The sequence below is a fragment of the Hyla sarda genome, chromosome 4 (genome assembly GCF_029499605.1).
Source record: "Hyla sarda isolate aHylSar1 chromosome 4, aHylSar1.hap1, whole genome shotgun sequence".
NCBI lineage: Eukaryota > Metazoa > Chordata > Amphibia > Anura > Hylidae > Hyla > Hyla sarda.
The window spans coordinates 407,352,861-407,369,338 of NC_079192.1; the positions used below are offsets into that span (position 1 = coordinate 407,352,861).

Sequence of the window (16,478 nt, forward strand, 5' to 3'; positions counted from 1 at the left end):
CTACAGTATGGCTGGCAATACTCTATGAGCTCTACTATGTATCTGTACTAATCTATATACCCTACTGTATGTCACTGGCACTTACACAATGGGTTCTGCAATGTGGTTATGTATAGATACTGATTTGCCACTGAAAATACTCTGTGAGCTCTGCTAAATTGTAGATACTACTATATGCTTGGCAATACTCTGTGAGCTCTGCTATGTGGCTGTGCTAAATTGTAGATACTACTATATGCCTGGCAATACTCTGTGAGCTCTGCTTTGTGGCTGTGCTAAAGTGTAGATACTACTATATGCCTGACAATACTCTGTGAGCTCTGCTTTATGGCTGTGCTAAATTGTAGATACTACTATATATGTGCCTGGCAATACTCTGTGAGCTCTGCTTTGTGGCTGTGCTAAATTGTACCTACACTATATGGCTGGCAATACTCTGTGAGCTCTGCTTTGTGGCTGTGCTAAATTGCAGATACTACTATATGCCTGGCAATACTCTGTGAGCTCTGCTTTATGGCTGTGCTAAATTGTAGATACTACTATATATGTGCCTGGCAATACTCTGTGAGCTCTGCTTTGTGGCTGTGCTAAATTGTACATACACTATATGGCTGGCAATACACTGTGAGCTCTGCTTTGTGGCTGTGCTAAATTGTAGATACTACTATATGCCTGGCAATACTCTGTGAACTGTGCTATGTGGCTGCGCTAAATTGTAGATACTACTATATGCCTGGCAATACTCTGTGAGCTGTGCTAAATTGTAGATACACTATATGCCTGGCAATACTCTGTGAGCTCTGCTTTGTGGCAGTGCTAAATTGTAGATACTACTATATGCCTGGCAATACTCTGTGAGCTCTATGTGTCTGTGCTAAATTGTAGATACTACTATATGCCTGGCAATACTCTGTGAGCTGTGCTAAATTGTAGATACACTATATGCCTGGCAATACTCTGTGAGCTCTGCTTTGTGGCAGTGCTAAATTGTAGATACTACTATATGCCTGGCAATACTCTGTGAGCTCTATGTGTCTGTGCTAAATTGTAGATACTACTATATTCCTGGCAATACTCTGTGAGCTGTGCTAAATTGTAGATACACTATATGCCTGTCAATACTCTGTGAGCTCTGCTTTGTGGCTGTGCTAAATTGTAGATACTACTATATGCCTGGCAATACTCTGTGAACTCTGCTATGTGGCTGCGCTAAATTGTAGATACTACTATATGCCTGGCAATACTCTGTGAGCTGTGCTAAATTGTAGATACACTATATGCCTGGCAATACTCTGTGAGCTCTGCTTTGTGGCAGTGCTAAATTGTAGATACTACTATATGCCTGGCAATACTCTGTGAGCTCTATGTGTCTGTGCTAAATTGTAGATACTACTATATTCCTGGCAATACTCTGTGAGCTGTGCTAAATTGTAGATACACTATATGCCTGTCAATACTCTGTGAGCTCTGCTTTGTGGCTGTGCTAAATTGTAGATACTACTATATGCCTGGCAATACTCTGTGAACTCTGCTATGTGTCTGTGCTAAATTGTAGATACTACTATATGCCTGGCAATACTCTGTGAGCTGTGCTAAATTGTAGATACACTATATGCCTGTCAATACTCTGTGAGCTCTGCTTTGTGGCTGTGCTAAATTGTAGATACTACTATATGCCTGGCAATACTCTGTGAACTCTGCTATGTGGCTGCGCTAAATTGTAGATACTACTATATGCCTGGCAATACTCTGTGAGCTGTGCTAAATTGTAGATACACTATATGCCTGTCAATACTCTGTGAGCTCTGCTTTGTGGCTGTGCTAAATTGTAGATACTACTATATGCCTGGCAATACTCTGTGAGCTCTATGTGTCTGTGCTAAATTGTAGATACACTATATGCCTGGCAATACTCTGTGAGCTCTGCTTTGTGGCTGTGCTAAATTGTAGATACTACTATATGCCTGGCAATACTCTGTGAGCTCTATGTGTCTGTGCTAAATTGCAGATACTACTATATGCCTGGCAATACTCTGTGAGCTCTGCTTTATGGCTGTGCTAAATTGTAGATACTACTATATATGTGCCTGGCAATACTCTGTGAGCTCTGCTTTGTGGCTGTGCTAAATTGTACATACACTATATGGCTGGCAATACACTGTGAGCTCTGCTTTGTGGCTGTGCTAAATTGTAGATACTACTATATGCCTGGCAATACTCTGTGAACTGTGCTATGTGGCTGCGCTAAATTGTAGATACTACTATATGCCTGGCAATACTCTGTGAGCTGTGCTAAATTGTAGATACACTATATGCCTGGCAATACTCTGTGAGCTCTGCTTTGTGGCAGTGCTAAATTGTAGATACTACTATATGCCTGGCAATACTCTGTGAGCTCTATGTGTCTGTGCTAAATTGTAGATACTACTATATGCCTGGCAATACTCTGTGAGCTGTGCTAAATTGTAGATACACTATATGCCTGGCAATACTCTGTGAGCTCTGCTTTGTGGCAGTGCTAAATTGTAGATACTACTATATGCCTGGCAATACTCTGTGAGCTCTATGTGTCTGTGCTAAATTGTAGATACTACTATATTCCTGGCAATACTCTGTGAGCTGTGCTAAATTGTAGATACACTATATGCCTGTCAATACTCTGTGAGCTCTGCTTTGTGGCTGTGCTAAATTGTAGATACTACTATATGCCTGGCAATACTCTGTGAACTCTGCTATGTGGCTGCGCTAAATTGTAGATACTACTATATGCCTGGCAATACTCTGTGAGCTGTGCTAAATTGTAGATACACTATATGCCTGGCAATACTCTGTGAGCTCTGCTTTGTGGCAGTGCTAAATTGTAGATACTACTATATGCCTGGCAATACTCTGTGAGCTCTATGTGTCTGTGCTAAATTGTAGATACTACTATATTCCTGGCAATACTCTGTGAGCTGTGCTAAATTGTAGATACACTATATGCCTGTCAATACTCTGTGAGCTCTGCTTTGTGGCTGTGCTAAATTGTAGATACTACTATATGCCTGGCAATACTCTGTGAACTCTGCTATGTGTCTGTGCTAAATTGTAGATACTACTATATGCCTGGCAATACTCTGTGAGCTGTGCTAAATTGTAGATACACTATATGCCTGTCAATACTCTGTGAGCTCTGCTTTGTGGCTGTGCTAAATTGTAGATACTACTATATGCCTGGCAATACTCTGTGAACTCTGCTATGTGGCTGCGCTAAATTGTAGATACTACTATATGCCTGGCAATACTCTGTGAGCTGTGCTAAATTGTAGATACACTATATGCCTGTCAATACTCTGTGAGCTCTGCTTTGTGGCTGTGCTAAATTGTAGATACTACTATATGCCTGGCAATACTCTGTGAGCTCTATGTGTCTGTGCTAAATTGTAGATACACTATATGCCTGGCAATACTCTGTGAGCTCTGCTTTGTGGCTGTGCTAAATTGTAGATACTACTATATGCCTGGCAATACTCTGTGAGCTCTATGTGTCTGTGCTAAATTGTAGATACTACTATATGCCTGGCAATACTCTGTGAGCGCTGCTTTGCAGCTGTGCTAAAGTGTAGATACTGAAATCAAGTAATAACTGCGGAGCACTCACCGGGTCTTTTCAATCAGGGGCTTCTTTATTGTAGCTTCGTACACACGGGTTACATGCAGGGGAGAGAGATGGTAAGGACGCGGGGGTATACAAGACGGCGATGGACCGTTTGCGCGCCGGAGCACTTCGTCAGACCAATGCTTCGAAGCATCGGCCAGACGAAGCGCTCCGGTGCACAAATGGTCCATCGCCGTCTTGTTCAGAGCAACAAAGTTCATCAGCTCACGCCAGACACATCCAATGACCGCGCCGGATAGGTAGGAAAAGAGAGGATGAATCCAGCGCAGTCCTCGTGCAATTTCAACATTTATTGGAACACCAGTAGAAACAGGATAAAAGTAACGCGTTTCAGCCAGGTGACCTAGGTATATCTGTATGAGTAAGGCTAGGTTACGTGGCTGAAACGCGTTACTTTTATCATGTTTCTACTGGTGTTCCAATAAATTTAGAAACTGCACGAGGACTGCGCTGGATTCATCCTCTCTTCTTCTACTGTTGTCGGTGTTGGGTCACACCTATCCGAGCGCGGTCATTGGATGTGTCTGGGGTGAGCTGATGACCTTTGCTGCTCTGCACAAGACGCCGATGGACCGTTTGCGTGCCGGAGCACTTTGTCAGGCCGATGCTTCAAAGCATCGGCCTGACGAAGCGCTCCGGCGCGCAAACGGTCCATCGCCGTCTTGTATACCCACCGCGGCCTTACCATCTCTCTCCCCTGCATGTAACCCGTGTGTACAAAGCTACAATAAAGAAGCCCCTGATTGAAAAGACCCGGTGAGTGCTCCGCAGTTCTTACTTGATTTCATACGTCTACTGTTTTCTATTTGTGTGATTGCACCAAATAGGTTATTAGGAACGGCTCCCAGGGACTGTACGGACCAGGTGTCCATATATCCAAGTCCCAGTGCAGCATTGGGTTGGTGCCTAGATCATTACCTTGTGGTTGTGTTTTATAAAGTGTAGATACTACTATATGCCTGGCACTACTCTATGAACTCTACTGCAATGTATCTGTACTAATCTATATACCCTACTATGTCACTTACACTATGGGTTCTGCAATGTGGTTATATACAGATACCGCTATGCCACTGACACTACTGTGTGAGCTTGACACTACTATATGCTTGACACTATGAGCTCTCTCTTATACGGCTGTGCTAATGTATAGACACTGCTATGTCACTGACACTACTCTATAAGCTCTGCAATATGGTTGTGCTAATGTTGAACTCTCAGATAGAGATAGATATATATATATATATCTATCTATCTATCACACATTGGGGCTCACAATCTAAACCTATCAGTATGTTTTGAAGTGTTGGAGGAAACCCACGCAATCACGGAGAGAACATACAAACTCTTTGCACGGAGAGAACAGACAAACTCTTTGCAGATGTTGTCCTTGGTGGGATTTGAACCCAGGACCCCAGTGCTGTATAGATACTGCTATGTCACTGACACTACTCTATAAGCTTTACTATGTGGCTGTGCTAATGGATAGACACTGCTATGTCACTGGAACCACTCTATAGGCACTGCTATGTCATTGGAACCACTCTACAGGCTCTGCTATGTCACTGGAACCACTCTACAGGCTCTGCTATGTCATTGGAACCACTCTACAGGCACTGCTATGTCATTGGAACCACTCTACAGGCACTGCTATGTCATTGGAACCACTCTACAGGCTCTGCTATGTCACTGGAACCACTCTACAGGCTCTGCTATGTCATTGGAACCACTCTACAGGCACTGCTATGTCATTGGAACCACTCTACAGGCACTGCTATGTCATTGGAACCACTCTACAGGCTCTGCTATGTCACTGGAACCACTCTACAGGCACTGCTATGTCACTGGAACCACTCTACAGGCTCTGCTATGTCACTGGAACCACTCTACAGACACTGCTATGTCACTGGAACCAATCTACAGGCATTGCTATGTCACTGGAACCACTCTACAGGCACTGCTATGTCACTGGAACCACTCTACAGGCTCTGCTATGTCACTGGAACCACTCTACAGACACTGCTATGTCACTGGAACCAATCTACAGGCATTGCTATGTCACTGGAACCACTCTACAGACACTGCTATGTCACTGGAACCACTCTACAGGCACTGCTATGTCACTGGAACCACTCTACAGGCTCTGCTATGTCACTGGAACCACTCTACAGGCTCTGCTATGTCACTGGAACCACTCTACAGGCACTGCTATGTCATTGGAACCACTCTACAGGCACTGCTATGTCATTGGAACCACTCTACAGGCTCTGCTATGTCATTGGAACCACTCTACAGGCACTGCTATGTCACTGGAACCACTCTACAGGCACTGCTATGTCACTGGAACCACTCTACAGGCACTGCTATGTCACTGGAACCACTCTACAGGCTCTGCTATGTCACTGGAACCACTCTACAGGCACTGCTATGTCACTGGAACCACTCTACAGGCACTGCTTTGTCACTGGAACCACTCTACAGGCACTGCTATGTCACTGGAACCACTCTACAGGCACTGCTATGTCACTGGAACCACTCTACAGGCACTGCTATGTCACTGGAACCACTCTACAGGCACTGCTATGTCACTGGAACCACTCTACAGGCACTGCTATGTCACTGGAACCACTCTACAGGCTCTGCTATGTCACTGGAACCACTCTACAGGCTCTGCTATGTGGCTTTCCTAATGTACAGACACTGTCATGTCACTGATGTTACTGAGTAACCCTACTATGTTGTTGTCATTAATCGGATCCCCCTGCTATAAGGCTGTACTCTTATCCGGACACTGACATGATATTTGGACTACTCTGTGGGCACTACTATGTAGCTGTATGGATATTGCTGCCCGTTCTGTGTGACGGCACTTGTTTATAGATACTTTAATGCAGGTGACGCAGGTCCGCCAAGTACCAAGGAGGCGGAGCCGAGCTGCTCATGTGGCACAGCCTGGTACACCTCCTCGCTTGCTCTGACTTCCCAGCACCTCCTTGTAGACATACAGAGCTATAAACATCAGTCAAGTAGGGGCTCCGAGGTGGAGGAAACTAGACGTGGCACTTGAACAGCTTGGCTCCACCTTTTTGACACTAACATAAATTCTAATTTATAATTCTGGCCACCAGGTGTCTGCAATTACAATAGATTGACTTATTGGGTAGGGGTAAATTTGTGATGGTGTGTAGACCCCACTGAAGGAAGGCATTTTAAAAAGGGGATTGGCTTACACAAACATAGGCGTGTCTTAAAGGGGTACTCCAGCGCTAAGACATCTTATCCCCTTATCCAAAGGATAGGGGATAAGATGCCTGATCGCGGGGGTCCCGCTGCTGGGGACCCCCGTGATCTTGCACGCAGCACCCCGTTCTAATCAGTCCCCGGAGCATGTTCACTCCGGGTCTGATTACTGGCGATCACGGGGGCCGGAGCATTGGGACATCACGGCTCCACCCCCGTGTGACATCATGCTCCGCCCCCGTGTGACATCACGCTCCGCCCCTCAATGCAAGCCTATGGCTGTCACGCCCCTTCCCATAGGCTTGCATTGAGGGGGACTGATTAGAACGGGGTGCTGCGCGCAAGATCACTGGGGTCCCCAGCGGCGGGACCCCCGCGATCAGGCATCTTATCCCCTATCCTTTGGATAGGGGATAAGATGTCTTAGCGCCGGAGTACCCCTTTAACATACAGGCATTTTTTTTTCTGAAAGTTGGATGCGGTCACTGATATGCCTACACCTGCTCTCAGAGTCCCAGTTAAAAGGGTTGCTTCCAAAAAAGTGCCACCCCTGTCCACAGTTTGTGTGTAGGATTACAACTTATCTTTATTCATTTCATAGGAACTGAGCTGCAATATTGCACACAACCAGAAGACAAGGATGGCGCTGTTTTTGGGAAGAAATTAGTTCTGGTTTTCTATTCCTAGACAACCCTTTAAGGGGTTAATACCTTGATAATTAAAGGGGTACTCCACCCCTTGGACATTTTATCCCCTATCCAAACAATAGGGGACAAGATGTCTGGTCGCGGGAGGTGCGGTGTGGCGTTACGAGGGGGCGTGAGGTCCCAGTGGGACCTCACGCCCCCTCGTAACGCCACACCGCAACCTCTTCCATTCATGTCTATGGGAGGGGGTGGGACGAGGGCGCAAGATGTCTGTGGACGGAGTAACCCTTAAAAATAGGTACTTCCCCTTTTAAGTACCTCCACTAAAAGTGCTAAAAAAAAGCCACCAGTCCTTACCCAAGATGTCTTCGTAGACGTTTTCCTCGGATAAAGTGCGAGTCAGGGCCAACTTAGTCTGCGCGTACCAGTCTACTCGGCCGTTCTCAGACGACTGCAGAAGGTCCTCGAATTCGTATGACTTCCTGGTAAAAGGAGACGGAGATGGAGTTAGGAGATGTGACGCCCGATAAGAGGACAGCGTGTGTGAACAGTGTGAACCAGGAAGGGAAAACGTAGCAGAAAAAAAAAGAAGAAGAAGAAGAACTGGCTCCAAATGATAAGAGATTTCTTCAGAAAATTGGCTCCGAAATCTGTGAGAATCTTAAAGGAGAAGTCAACACAGTTCATCCTAACCATGAGATCAAATGGCTAAGCTGGTCTGTTTTTATTATGATCATATATATATATATATATATATATATATACATATATATACATATATACATACATATGATCTTCCATCCTCCGGTTCTATAAATATGGGTCTATCTCCGCCCCCCTTCTATACGGCCATATCTGATATAGCGACAAGTTAGTGCCGCTGCCCTTTTATTCTGCTGATCACTGCTGTTCCGGATGAATGGACCCCCCCCATGGGTCACACAATGCATTCCATTAAAGTTGGTCTGACCCCTGGGACCTCTCGCGATCTTCAGAACGAGACCTGACGAAGAGTGGACTATCACTACTCGAAACGCGTGAAGTAAAAATCGCCTTCTTGATTAATAATCCCGGATATGCTCCTCTCCTTCCGACTGGAGCTGACAAGTATCCATCTTTCCTGCGTGATTGATGTGAGCACTACTCCTACCACTGAACCTTTGGTGTGACGTGCTGGCACGCGTTTCATGCACTCTCTATGGGAGAGCCGGAAATACATAAGCGTTGTACTCTGGTATCTCCTGTGCTCCCATAGATGGTGCATAGAGCCGAAATATTGCACCATGCACATGGAGAGACGGGAACCCATTATGGAGATAGCCGGAGGGGTGTCAGGTTTTGTGGTCAGACGCCTATAATTTATAGTAGTGGAGAACCCCTTTAATGTAATGCATTGTATGACCCATGGGTGAGAGGTTCATCCATCTGAAGGACAGGGGATAGGTGACTGAACGCAAGGGGGTCTGACCTCTGGGACCCTATACCCTATCCACACACAACCTGTGGACAGATAGGGCACTGTTTTCAGAAGAAAGCAGATGTGTTTTTGAATTAAATTCTTTACTGCATTTTACTTACAGTGCAAAAAAAAAACTTTTTTTTTACCATAGTTCATTTTTTGTTACAAACTTTTGCTATGTTTTTCTGCACAGTGCAAGAGATCTCTGTCTCATTTATAGGGAAATCCATAAGAGAAGATGCCTGATGGCTCATTCTCCAGTCCTTATCTCTTTCCTCCTGAACAATCTTCAAAGATAATTGATGACCGGATAGTAGTTGACCTTTAAAGGGGTACTCCGGTGGAAAACCTTTATTTTATTTTTTTTAAATCAACTGGTGCCAGAAAGTTAAACAGATTTGTAAATTACTTCTATTAAAAAAATCTTAATCCTTCCAGTACTAATTAGCTGCTGAATACTACAGAGGAAATTCTTTTCTTTTTGGAACACAGAGCTCTCTGCTGACATCACAAGCACAGTGCTCTCTGCTGACATCTCTGTCCATTTTAAGAACTGCCCAGAGTAGGAGAAAATACCCCTAGCAAACATATGCTGCTCTGGACAGTTCCTATAATGGACAGAGATGTCAGCAGAGAGCACTGTGCTCGTGATGTCAGCAGAGAGCTCTGTGTTCCAAAGAGAAAAGAATTTCCACAATAGTGTTCAGCAGCTAATAAGTACTGGAAGGACTAAGATTTTTAAAAAGAAGTAATTAACAAAGCTGTTTAACTTTCTGGCACCAGTTGATTAAAAAAAAATAAATAAATAAATAAATAAACATTTCCACCGGAGTACCCCTTTAATATGATCATGAATCAACTTCGAGCAGTGTGTCCCAACCAGTGTGCCTCCAGCTTTTGTACGACTACAGCTCGCGGCATGCCCAGACAGCTTTTGGCTGTGAGGGCAAGCTGTAAGTTGTGGTTTTGCAACAGCTGGAGGCACACTGGTTGGAAAACATTGGTTTAGAGGATCGTTCAGGAGAGGAGAAATAAGGGCTGGAGGCTGAGCTGTCAGGCAGCTCCTTTGATGGATTTCACCCTGAGTAAAGTTTTTCATGATGAAATCCATCAGAGGAGCTGCCTGACGGCTCAGCCTCCAGCCCTTATCTCTTCTCTCATAAATGATCTTATGACCTGGTAGAAATTGACCTTTAATATGGTGCTAATCAGCTTGGAAGATTGTTCAGGAAAGGAGAAATAAGGGCTGAAGACTTAGATGTCAGGCAGCTTCTCGGATGGTTTTCACCCTGAAGGAGACAGAGCCACCAGAACTATATGTAAGAACATACAGAATGCAGAAGAGAAACAGAGTAAAATTTTAAGCAATACCCTATGGGAAAAATGTTTTTATTTTGTACTAACTATTACTACAATTAAAAAAAAAAACTTTACATATATATATATATATATATATATATATATATATACATATACATACCGTATATACTCGAGTATAAGCCGACCCGAATATAAGCCGAGGCCCCTAATTTCACCCCAAAAACCCAGGAAAAGTTATTGACTCGACTATAAGCCTAGGGTGGGAAATACATCATCCCCCCATGTCATCATCCAGATACCCGTCATCATCCAGACCCCCATCAGCGTCCCTGTGCGTCGTCATCAATGCAACGTCACTAGTCCAGGGCAGACCCGGAGCGCGGAGAAGAGGGCCCCCTGGTGAAAATGGACAGCCCAGAACAACTAACCCTCCCCACCGGACGGTCCCGGCACCATAGATGGCTCGGACCAGCTCACCCTTCCTTCCCACCGAGGGAAGGTGAGTAGAAAACTAAAGGGGGGGGGGGGGGTCTGGATGATGACGAAGGCCGCAGTGGTCTTCAACCTGCGGACCTCCAGAGGTTTCAAAACTACAACTCCCAGCATGCCCGGACAGCCGATGGCTGTCCGGGCATGCTGGGAGTTGTAGTTTTTCAACATCTGGAGGTCCGCAGGTTGAAGACCACTGAGAAGGGATTGACAGGCTGAGAGTTCACTCGACTATAAGCCGAGGGGGGGGGGGGGGGGGGTTTCAGCACGAAAAATTGTGCTGAAAAACTCGGCTTATACGGTATATATTATATATTATATATATATTCAAAGCTGTCAATGGCCTTAATGTAATATTCTGGAAAACCCCAATTGTCATCTGAACACTTTTCTCATTGTAATGCCAATTGCTATGTAAATTATATTACCGGAACAGCAATTAAAATCCCAGATTTTGGGCCTCACCCACATGCAGATTTAGGGCAAGAATCATATTAGGAGCTCAATTTAGAAACCTGAGTCACATAAGAAATATATAAACCAGTAATAAAACTTCATGTCATAAAATCCCAATAATCTGCCATGTTCTGCCTAGTCTGGAAGGAAGGTGATCCTCTTCAATGGTCGTGTATACATAGAAATAATCTATATTATATAGTAGAATTCTGATAATTCAATGTGCTGCATTATTCTAATCTCATATATATGTCTTATTTTATATATTAGTCTATTCTCATATAAACATTATATATATATATATATATATATATATATATATATATATATTGTCTTAGTCTATTTTCTTATCTAATTATCTCTGTAGCCCAGCGACTACCCAAATTAAAGGGGTACTCCAGTGAAAACATTTTTTCTTTTAAATCAACTGGTGCCAGAAAGTTAAACATATTTGTAAATTACTTCAATTAAAAAATCTTAATCCTTACAGTACTTATTAGCTGCTGGATGCTACAGAGGAAATTCCTTTCTTTTTGGAACACAGATGACATCACGAGCACAGTGCTCTCTGCTGACATATCTGTCCATTTTAGCAACCGTGCATAGCAGATGTATGCTAAGGGCAGCATGGTGGCTTAGTGGTTAGCACTGCTTGCAGTGCTGGGGCCTTGGGTTCAAATCCCACTAAGGACAACAATAAATAAAGACTCATTATTATAACGTCAGCAGAGAGCAGTGTGCTCGTGATGTCATCAGCGAGCATTCCAAAAAGAAAAGAATTTCCAATCTGTAGTATTCAGCAGCTAATAAGTACAGGAAGGATTAAGATTTTTTAATAGAAGTAATGTAAAAATCTGTTTAACTTTCCGGAGCCAGTTGATTTAAAAGAAAAAAGGTTTTCACCGGAGTACCCCTTTAACGTCATAGGAAACCTATAGTAAATAATATGGCTCCTTGGAGACTAGATACATAACTGAATGATAATCTTAGATTTATTATTAGGATTTACCAGAACCCCAGTTGGACTATCAGGTTTGTGTTATGATAATTTGGCCTGTGCCGAATTATCAGGATTTCCAGATCAACAGGTGACCAAAATTTTAAGTCCATACCCTATTGACGTTCATGTTTATATCGGCCCCCTATATACCCACCCTCATATTAACAGGTATTTTACTTCCGATTGCCATGACCCCCAAGATCTATGAAGTCTTGTATCATTCCTGGCATTGCCTACAGCTCATGCTGGTTCTGACCCTTTTTCTCCTATTCTCAGGAGACGTGGAGATCCCAATTTCCCACCGATCAGACTTTCATCACATGGATAATTTTTAGGTCAACTCCTTTTAAGACGTCTCTAACCTAAATATATTTTTAGAAAAATCTGATTAATAATGCAAATTAAGATAACGTTAAGTCCTGGGCTGACTCATGGCAAATTGCATTCCTCCTTCTCGGCCTGAGCATCTATGGTGTATGGTGGCCTCTTGACTCTATCCCAGATGCAGATGTTGGGGGAAGAGTAGGATCAGGCATGTTGAATTTTATTGCCCGATCCTTTTGCTCTTAGGTAGATAACCCACTGCCACTTAAAGGGGTACTCCACTGCCCCAGTGTTTGAAACATTTTGTGACATCACACCACGCCCCCCTCAATGCAAGTGGGCAGTGGAGTACCCCTTTAAGTCTGGAAGTGGCTTTCACTCCCTGTCCATTCTGTGACACATGCATGTTCAGTATTGGGGGTCAGGAGAGATAGTTGTTGGACACACAACATGGTTGGCTTTACAGTTTGGCTGCAAAAGCTATAATACATAAAAAGCACAGTATTTTATATGGGATTGTCCGGCAGAAGGGCCAATGAGGCTGGCAGGATTTATGATATTCATCCCTGGATCTATTTTTGTCGTATTAATCAGATTTCTCTAAAAATAAAATTAGAAGGATTGTCTTAGGACACAGAATACGCTTATAAAAGCAAACAATGCACTTCTTTGTGACCCTGTAGAACAGGAAACTATAAGAAGCCTTCAACCATCCTTCCTTCTTGTGTCCTCCATCAATAGGCCTATAAAAAACAGTAAAAACAACATACCTATGGTCTCCGTTATTTCTGTGCTTGCTATTCCAAAGTCTTCTGCTCACAGCTGACGGTGGAGGAGATGTGGGTAAAGGAGGTGGAGGTATACAAGGAAGTGGAGGTAAGTCCCTTTTCCGTAGACCAGTTCTAACTGGACCCACCTCCCCTTCGTGTCGGAAAGTCCTCCTTGGTTTGGGTAATGGGTTGATTGGTAACGTCTTCTCAGGTGCCCCAGGTTCTGTATATACATTGTCCACATTGCTGGTCCTTCTAGATGTTCTCCCCTCTCCCACTGTTCCAAAAATCGGCTCTGCGTTCTCAGAATCCGACCCCCATTTAGTTTTGGACCCCGGTTTGTTCTCCTGGTTCTCAGAATCCAACAAAAACTGTGGTGAATAATAGGTTCCTGGCAACTGTGGCAGCCCCTCCACTGGACCATCCTTCAATGAACGCTCAAACTTTTTGACTTGGCTCAGCACCGTTGCCTGGTCCTTCTTGGCACTTACTTGCTCCTTGCTTTCCACACTTAGGTTAGACTCCTTCTCAGTTTTTTTCTCTAGTTTTATAGAGTCTTTTCGTTCAGAGTCCTTATTGTCCATTTCCCAGCTGAACATCCTTTTGAAGCTTCCTTTCTGACGGTTCTTGACATCATCCACATTCGTATCTCCAAAAGTAGTACCAAAAGAATCCTGTCTCTTCACTTGTACGGACTCCTTCCTGCTTAGAACCGGGGACTGCGTCTCACGTTTACCCTCCCATTCAGAAATCTTATCTTTGATGCTGGAGGTTTTCTTCAGTGTAATCTTTTGGGGTGACGGGTAAGACTTGGTATTCGATAACTGTTTCTTAAGTATAAGTCCTGGGTCTTTGATGTTAATCTCCATCATTGGGTCATTGATGGTCATTTTGTTGCTGAGCATGTTCTGCCGTATACCTTTCGAGTCTTTACTTCTTGGCTGGTTCTCCAGACCTTTCAGAGGACTGTTCCCCAGATGAATGTCTTGAATAAATTTTACAGAGTCAATTTTATTTACAGGTTGACTTTTTACACTCAAGTGAAGCTGAGGAAGTTCAAGTTTTTTCCAAGTCCCAGAGTTTTCTTTACCAACAGGCGTCACCCTGGTGAGACAAAACACAAGCTAATTATACTGTCATTAAAGTAAAAAAATTTCAGGTAACTTAAGTCAATTCTTTCGGGATCACTGAGAAGTCTAATAACGTCATTAAATAGGTCTTTAAGGGACAATGATGGGGAATAATTACCTATGTCACACTCCATAAAACACAGATTCCTTAGGCAATAGTCCTACGGAGACAACGCTATGGTGGTCAAGTATGAAGATGGGTTCAATGAAGGACATCGAACTTGAGACAACTTGATGAAATTGTCTCATATATCAATATGACAGTAAAATGTTGGCTTCTTATATCCAGTCAGTCTAACAATTGTTGGAGCAACCTTTTATAGGAACAGATCCAAAGCTAATCCAACACCTAGTCCAAAAGAACACTTCTAACTTTGATGGGCTTCTTGGTTCCGGATAACCAACAATGGATCCCCTTTTATGAAACTGGATTCACTTATCCAGTGATATGGCAAATTTTTGTAGTATAGCCCACGCCCCCCACGGCAACACGGGTCAAGTGGACCAATCAAAGATCACTATGCTTTATGGTGGTCTTAGTTTGGATTATTAGAAACAAAACCCTAGCCCTGGTGGGCATCTTAGCTCTGGGTAACCAACAATAGACTTTTTATACCAAAGCACTAGTTTTACTTGGCTAAATTTTTTATTATGGCCACAATATCCAGATCTGGTCAAAAGGTGCTCTATGTTTGGTTTATTTGAAGATCACAGGTGGTCCAAGTGTCATGGCCATAATGTCACCAACTCCTATACTGGTTGTGTTGTGGTAGCATATATGTTATGTTCCCGCTGAACTTTCTATAGTACCAGATGAGATGTTTTTGCTGGACCCAAGGTCAACCCACCCTGGGGATACAGTAACATTTGACTGTCTCATATCCAGACCTCATAGTTAGCATATTTTCATTTTAGTAGTGGATTTATAGTTATTGACTCTTTGCAGTTCTTTTGGGTATAGTTTATGACATGACCGCTGCTCCACACCAGCCCTAATTGTAGAAGGAAGAAAGTCCAGTGGGTACTATGTACTGGAGGCCATGTCTCTACTATCTATATTTACATGTTTTAAGCATTTCTGGTATAGTGTACTTATAAAATTGGAATATGACTACTGTATTCCAAAAACAGTGCCATACCTGTCCATGGGTTGTGTGTAGTATTCCAAATGGCGACAACGCTGTGGTGGTCTTGTATGAAGATGAATTCAATGAAGGACATCGGACTCGAGACGACTTGATGAAGTTGTCTCATACCAGTAGAACGTTGACTTTTTATATCTAGCTAATAAATTGTAGGAGCCACCTTACTATAGAAACGTATCTATATGAATATAAGCTGTCTATGGGTTGTCTAGTATTGTAGCTTGATGAATGGGGCCAAATTGTAATGCCACACAACCCGTGGACCGTTGTAGTGCTATTTTCAGAAGCAGCCATGATTTTAATTCCTGTATGATCCCTATCCATGTTTAAGTATAGCCCATGGAACTGAAAGCCAATAAGAGGATTTGTACAAGTATATGGGCTGGGAAAGGGGTTTCGAAACAAGGCGGGTGGAGACTATAGGCCCTGCTCAGATTAAGCCTGGGCATACAAAATGAATAGCCATTGGCTGAGTGCTTGTTCAGCCAACAGTTATTCCTATACACATGCACGCTTAAAGGAGTACCCCACTGCCAAACTTTTTTTTTTTTTAATCAACTGGTACCAGAAAGTTAAACAGATTTGTAATCTTAATCCTTCCAGTACTTATAAGGTTCTGTATCCTCCACAGGAAGTTCTTTTATTTTTGAATTTCCTGTGGTCTGTCTGACCACACTGCTCTCTGCTAACACCTCTGTCCATTTTAGGAACTGTCCAGAGTAGGAGCAAACCCTTCTGCTCTGGACAGAGGTGTCAGTAGAGAGCACTGTGGTCAGACAGAAAGGAAATTCAAATAGAAAAGAACTTGTGGAGCATAAAACAGCTGATAAGTACTAGAAA

The 16,478-nt window shown here is 43.4% G+C and overlaps 1 protein-coding gene across 5 annotated transcripts in view; it reads right to left on the reverse strand.

Moving 5' to 3' along the window:
• Positions 1-16,478, reverse strand: part of DENND2A (DENN domain containing 2A) — a 150,402-nt gene that overhangs the window by 61,612 nt on the left and 72,312 nt on the right. For all 5 annotated transcript variants that reach the window (XM_056517576.1, XM_056517575.1, XM_056517580.1 and 2 more), the window contains exons 3-4: positions 13,364-14,467; positions 7,903-8,027 (exon numbers count right to left, since the gene is read on the reverse strand). In XM_056517576.1, the coding sequence (XP_056373551.1) occupies positions 7,903-8,027; positions 13,364-14,467 (1,229 nt within the window). The remainder of the gene's footprint in view (positions 1-7,902; positions 8,028-13,363; positions 14,468-16,478) is intronic.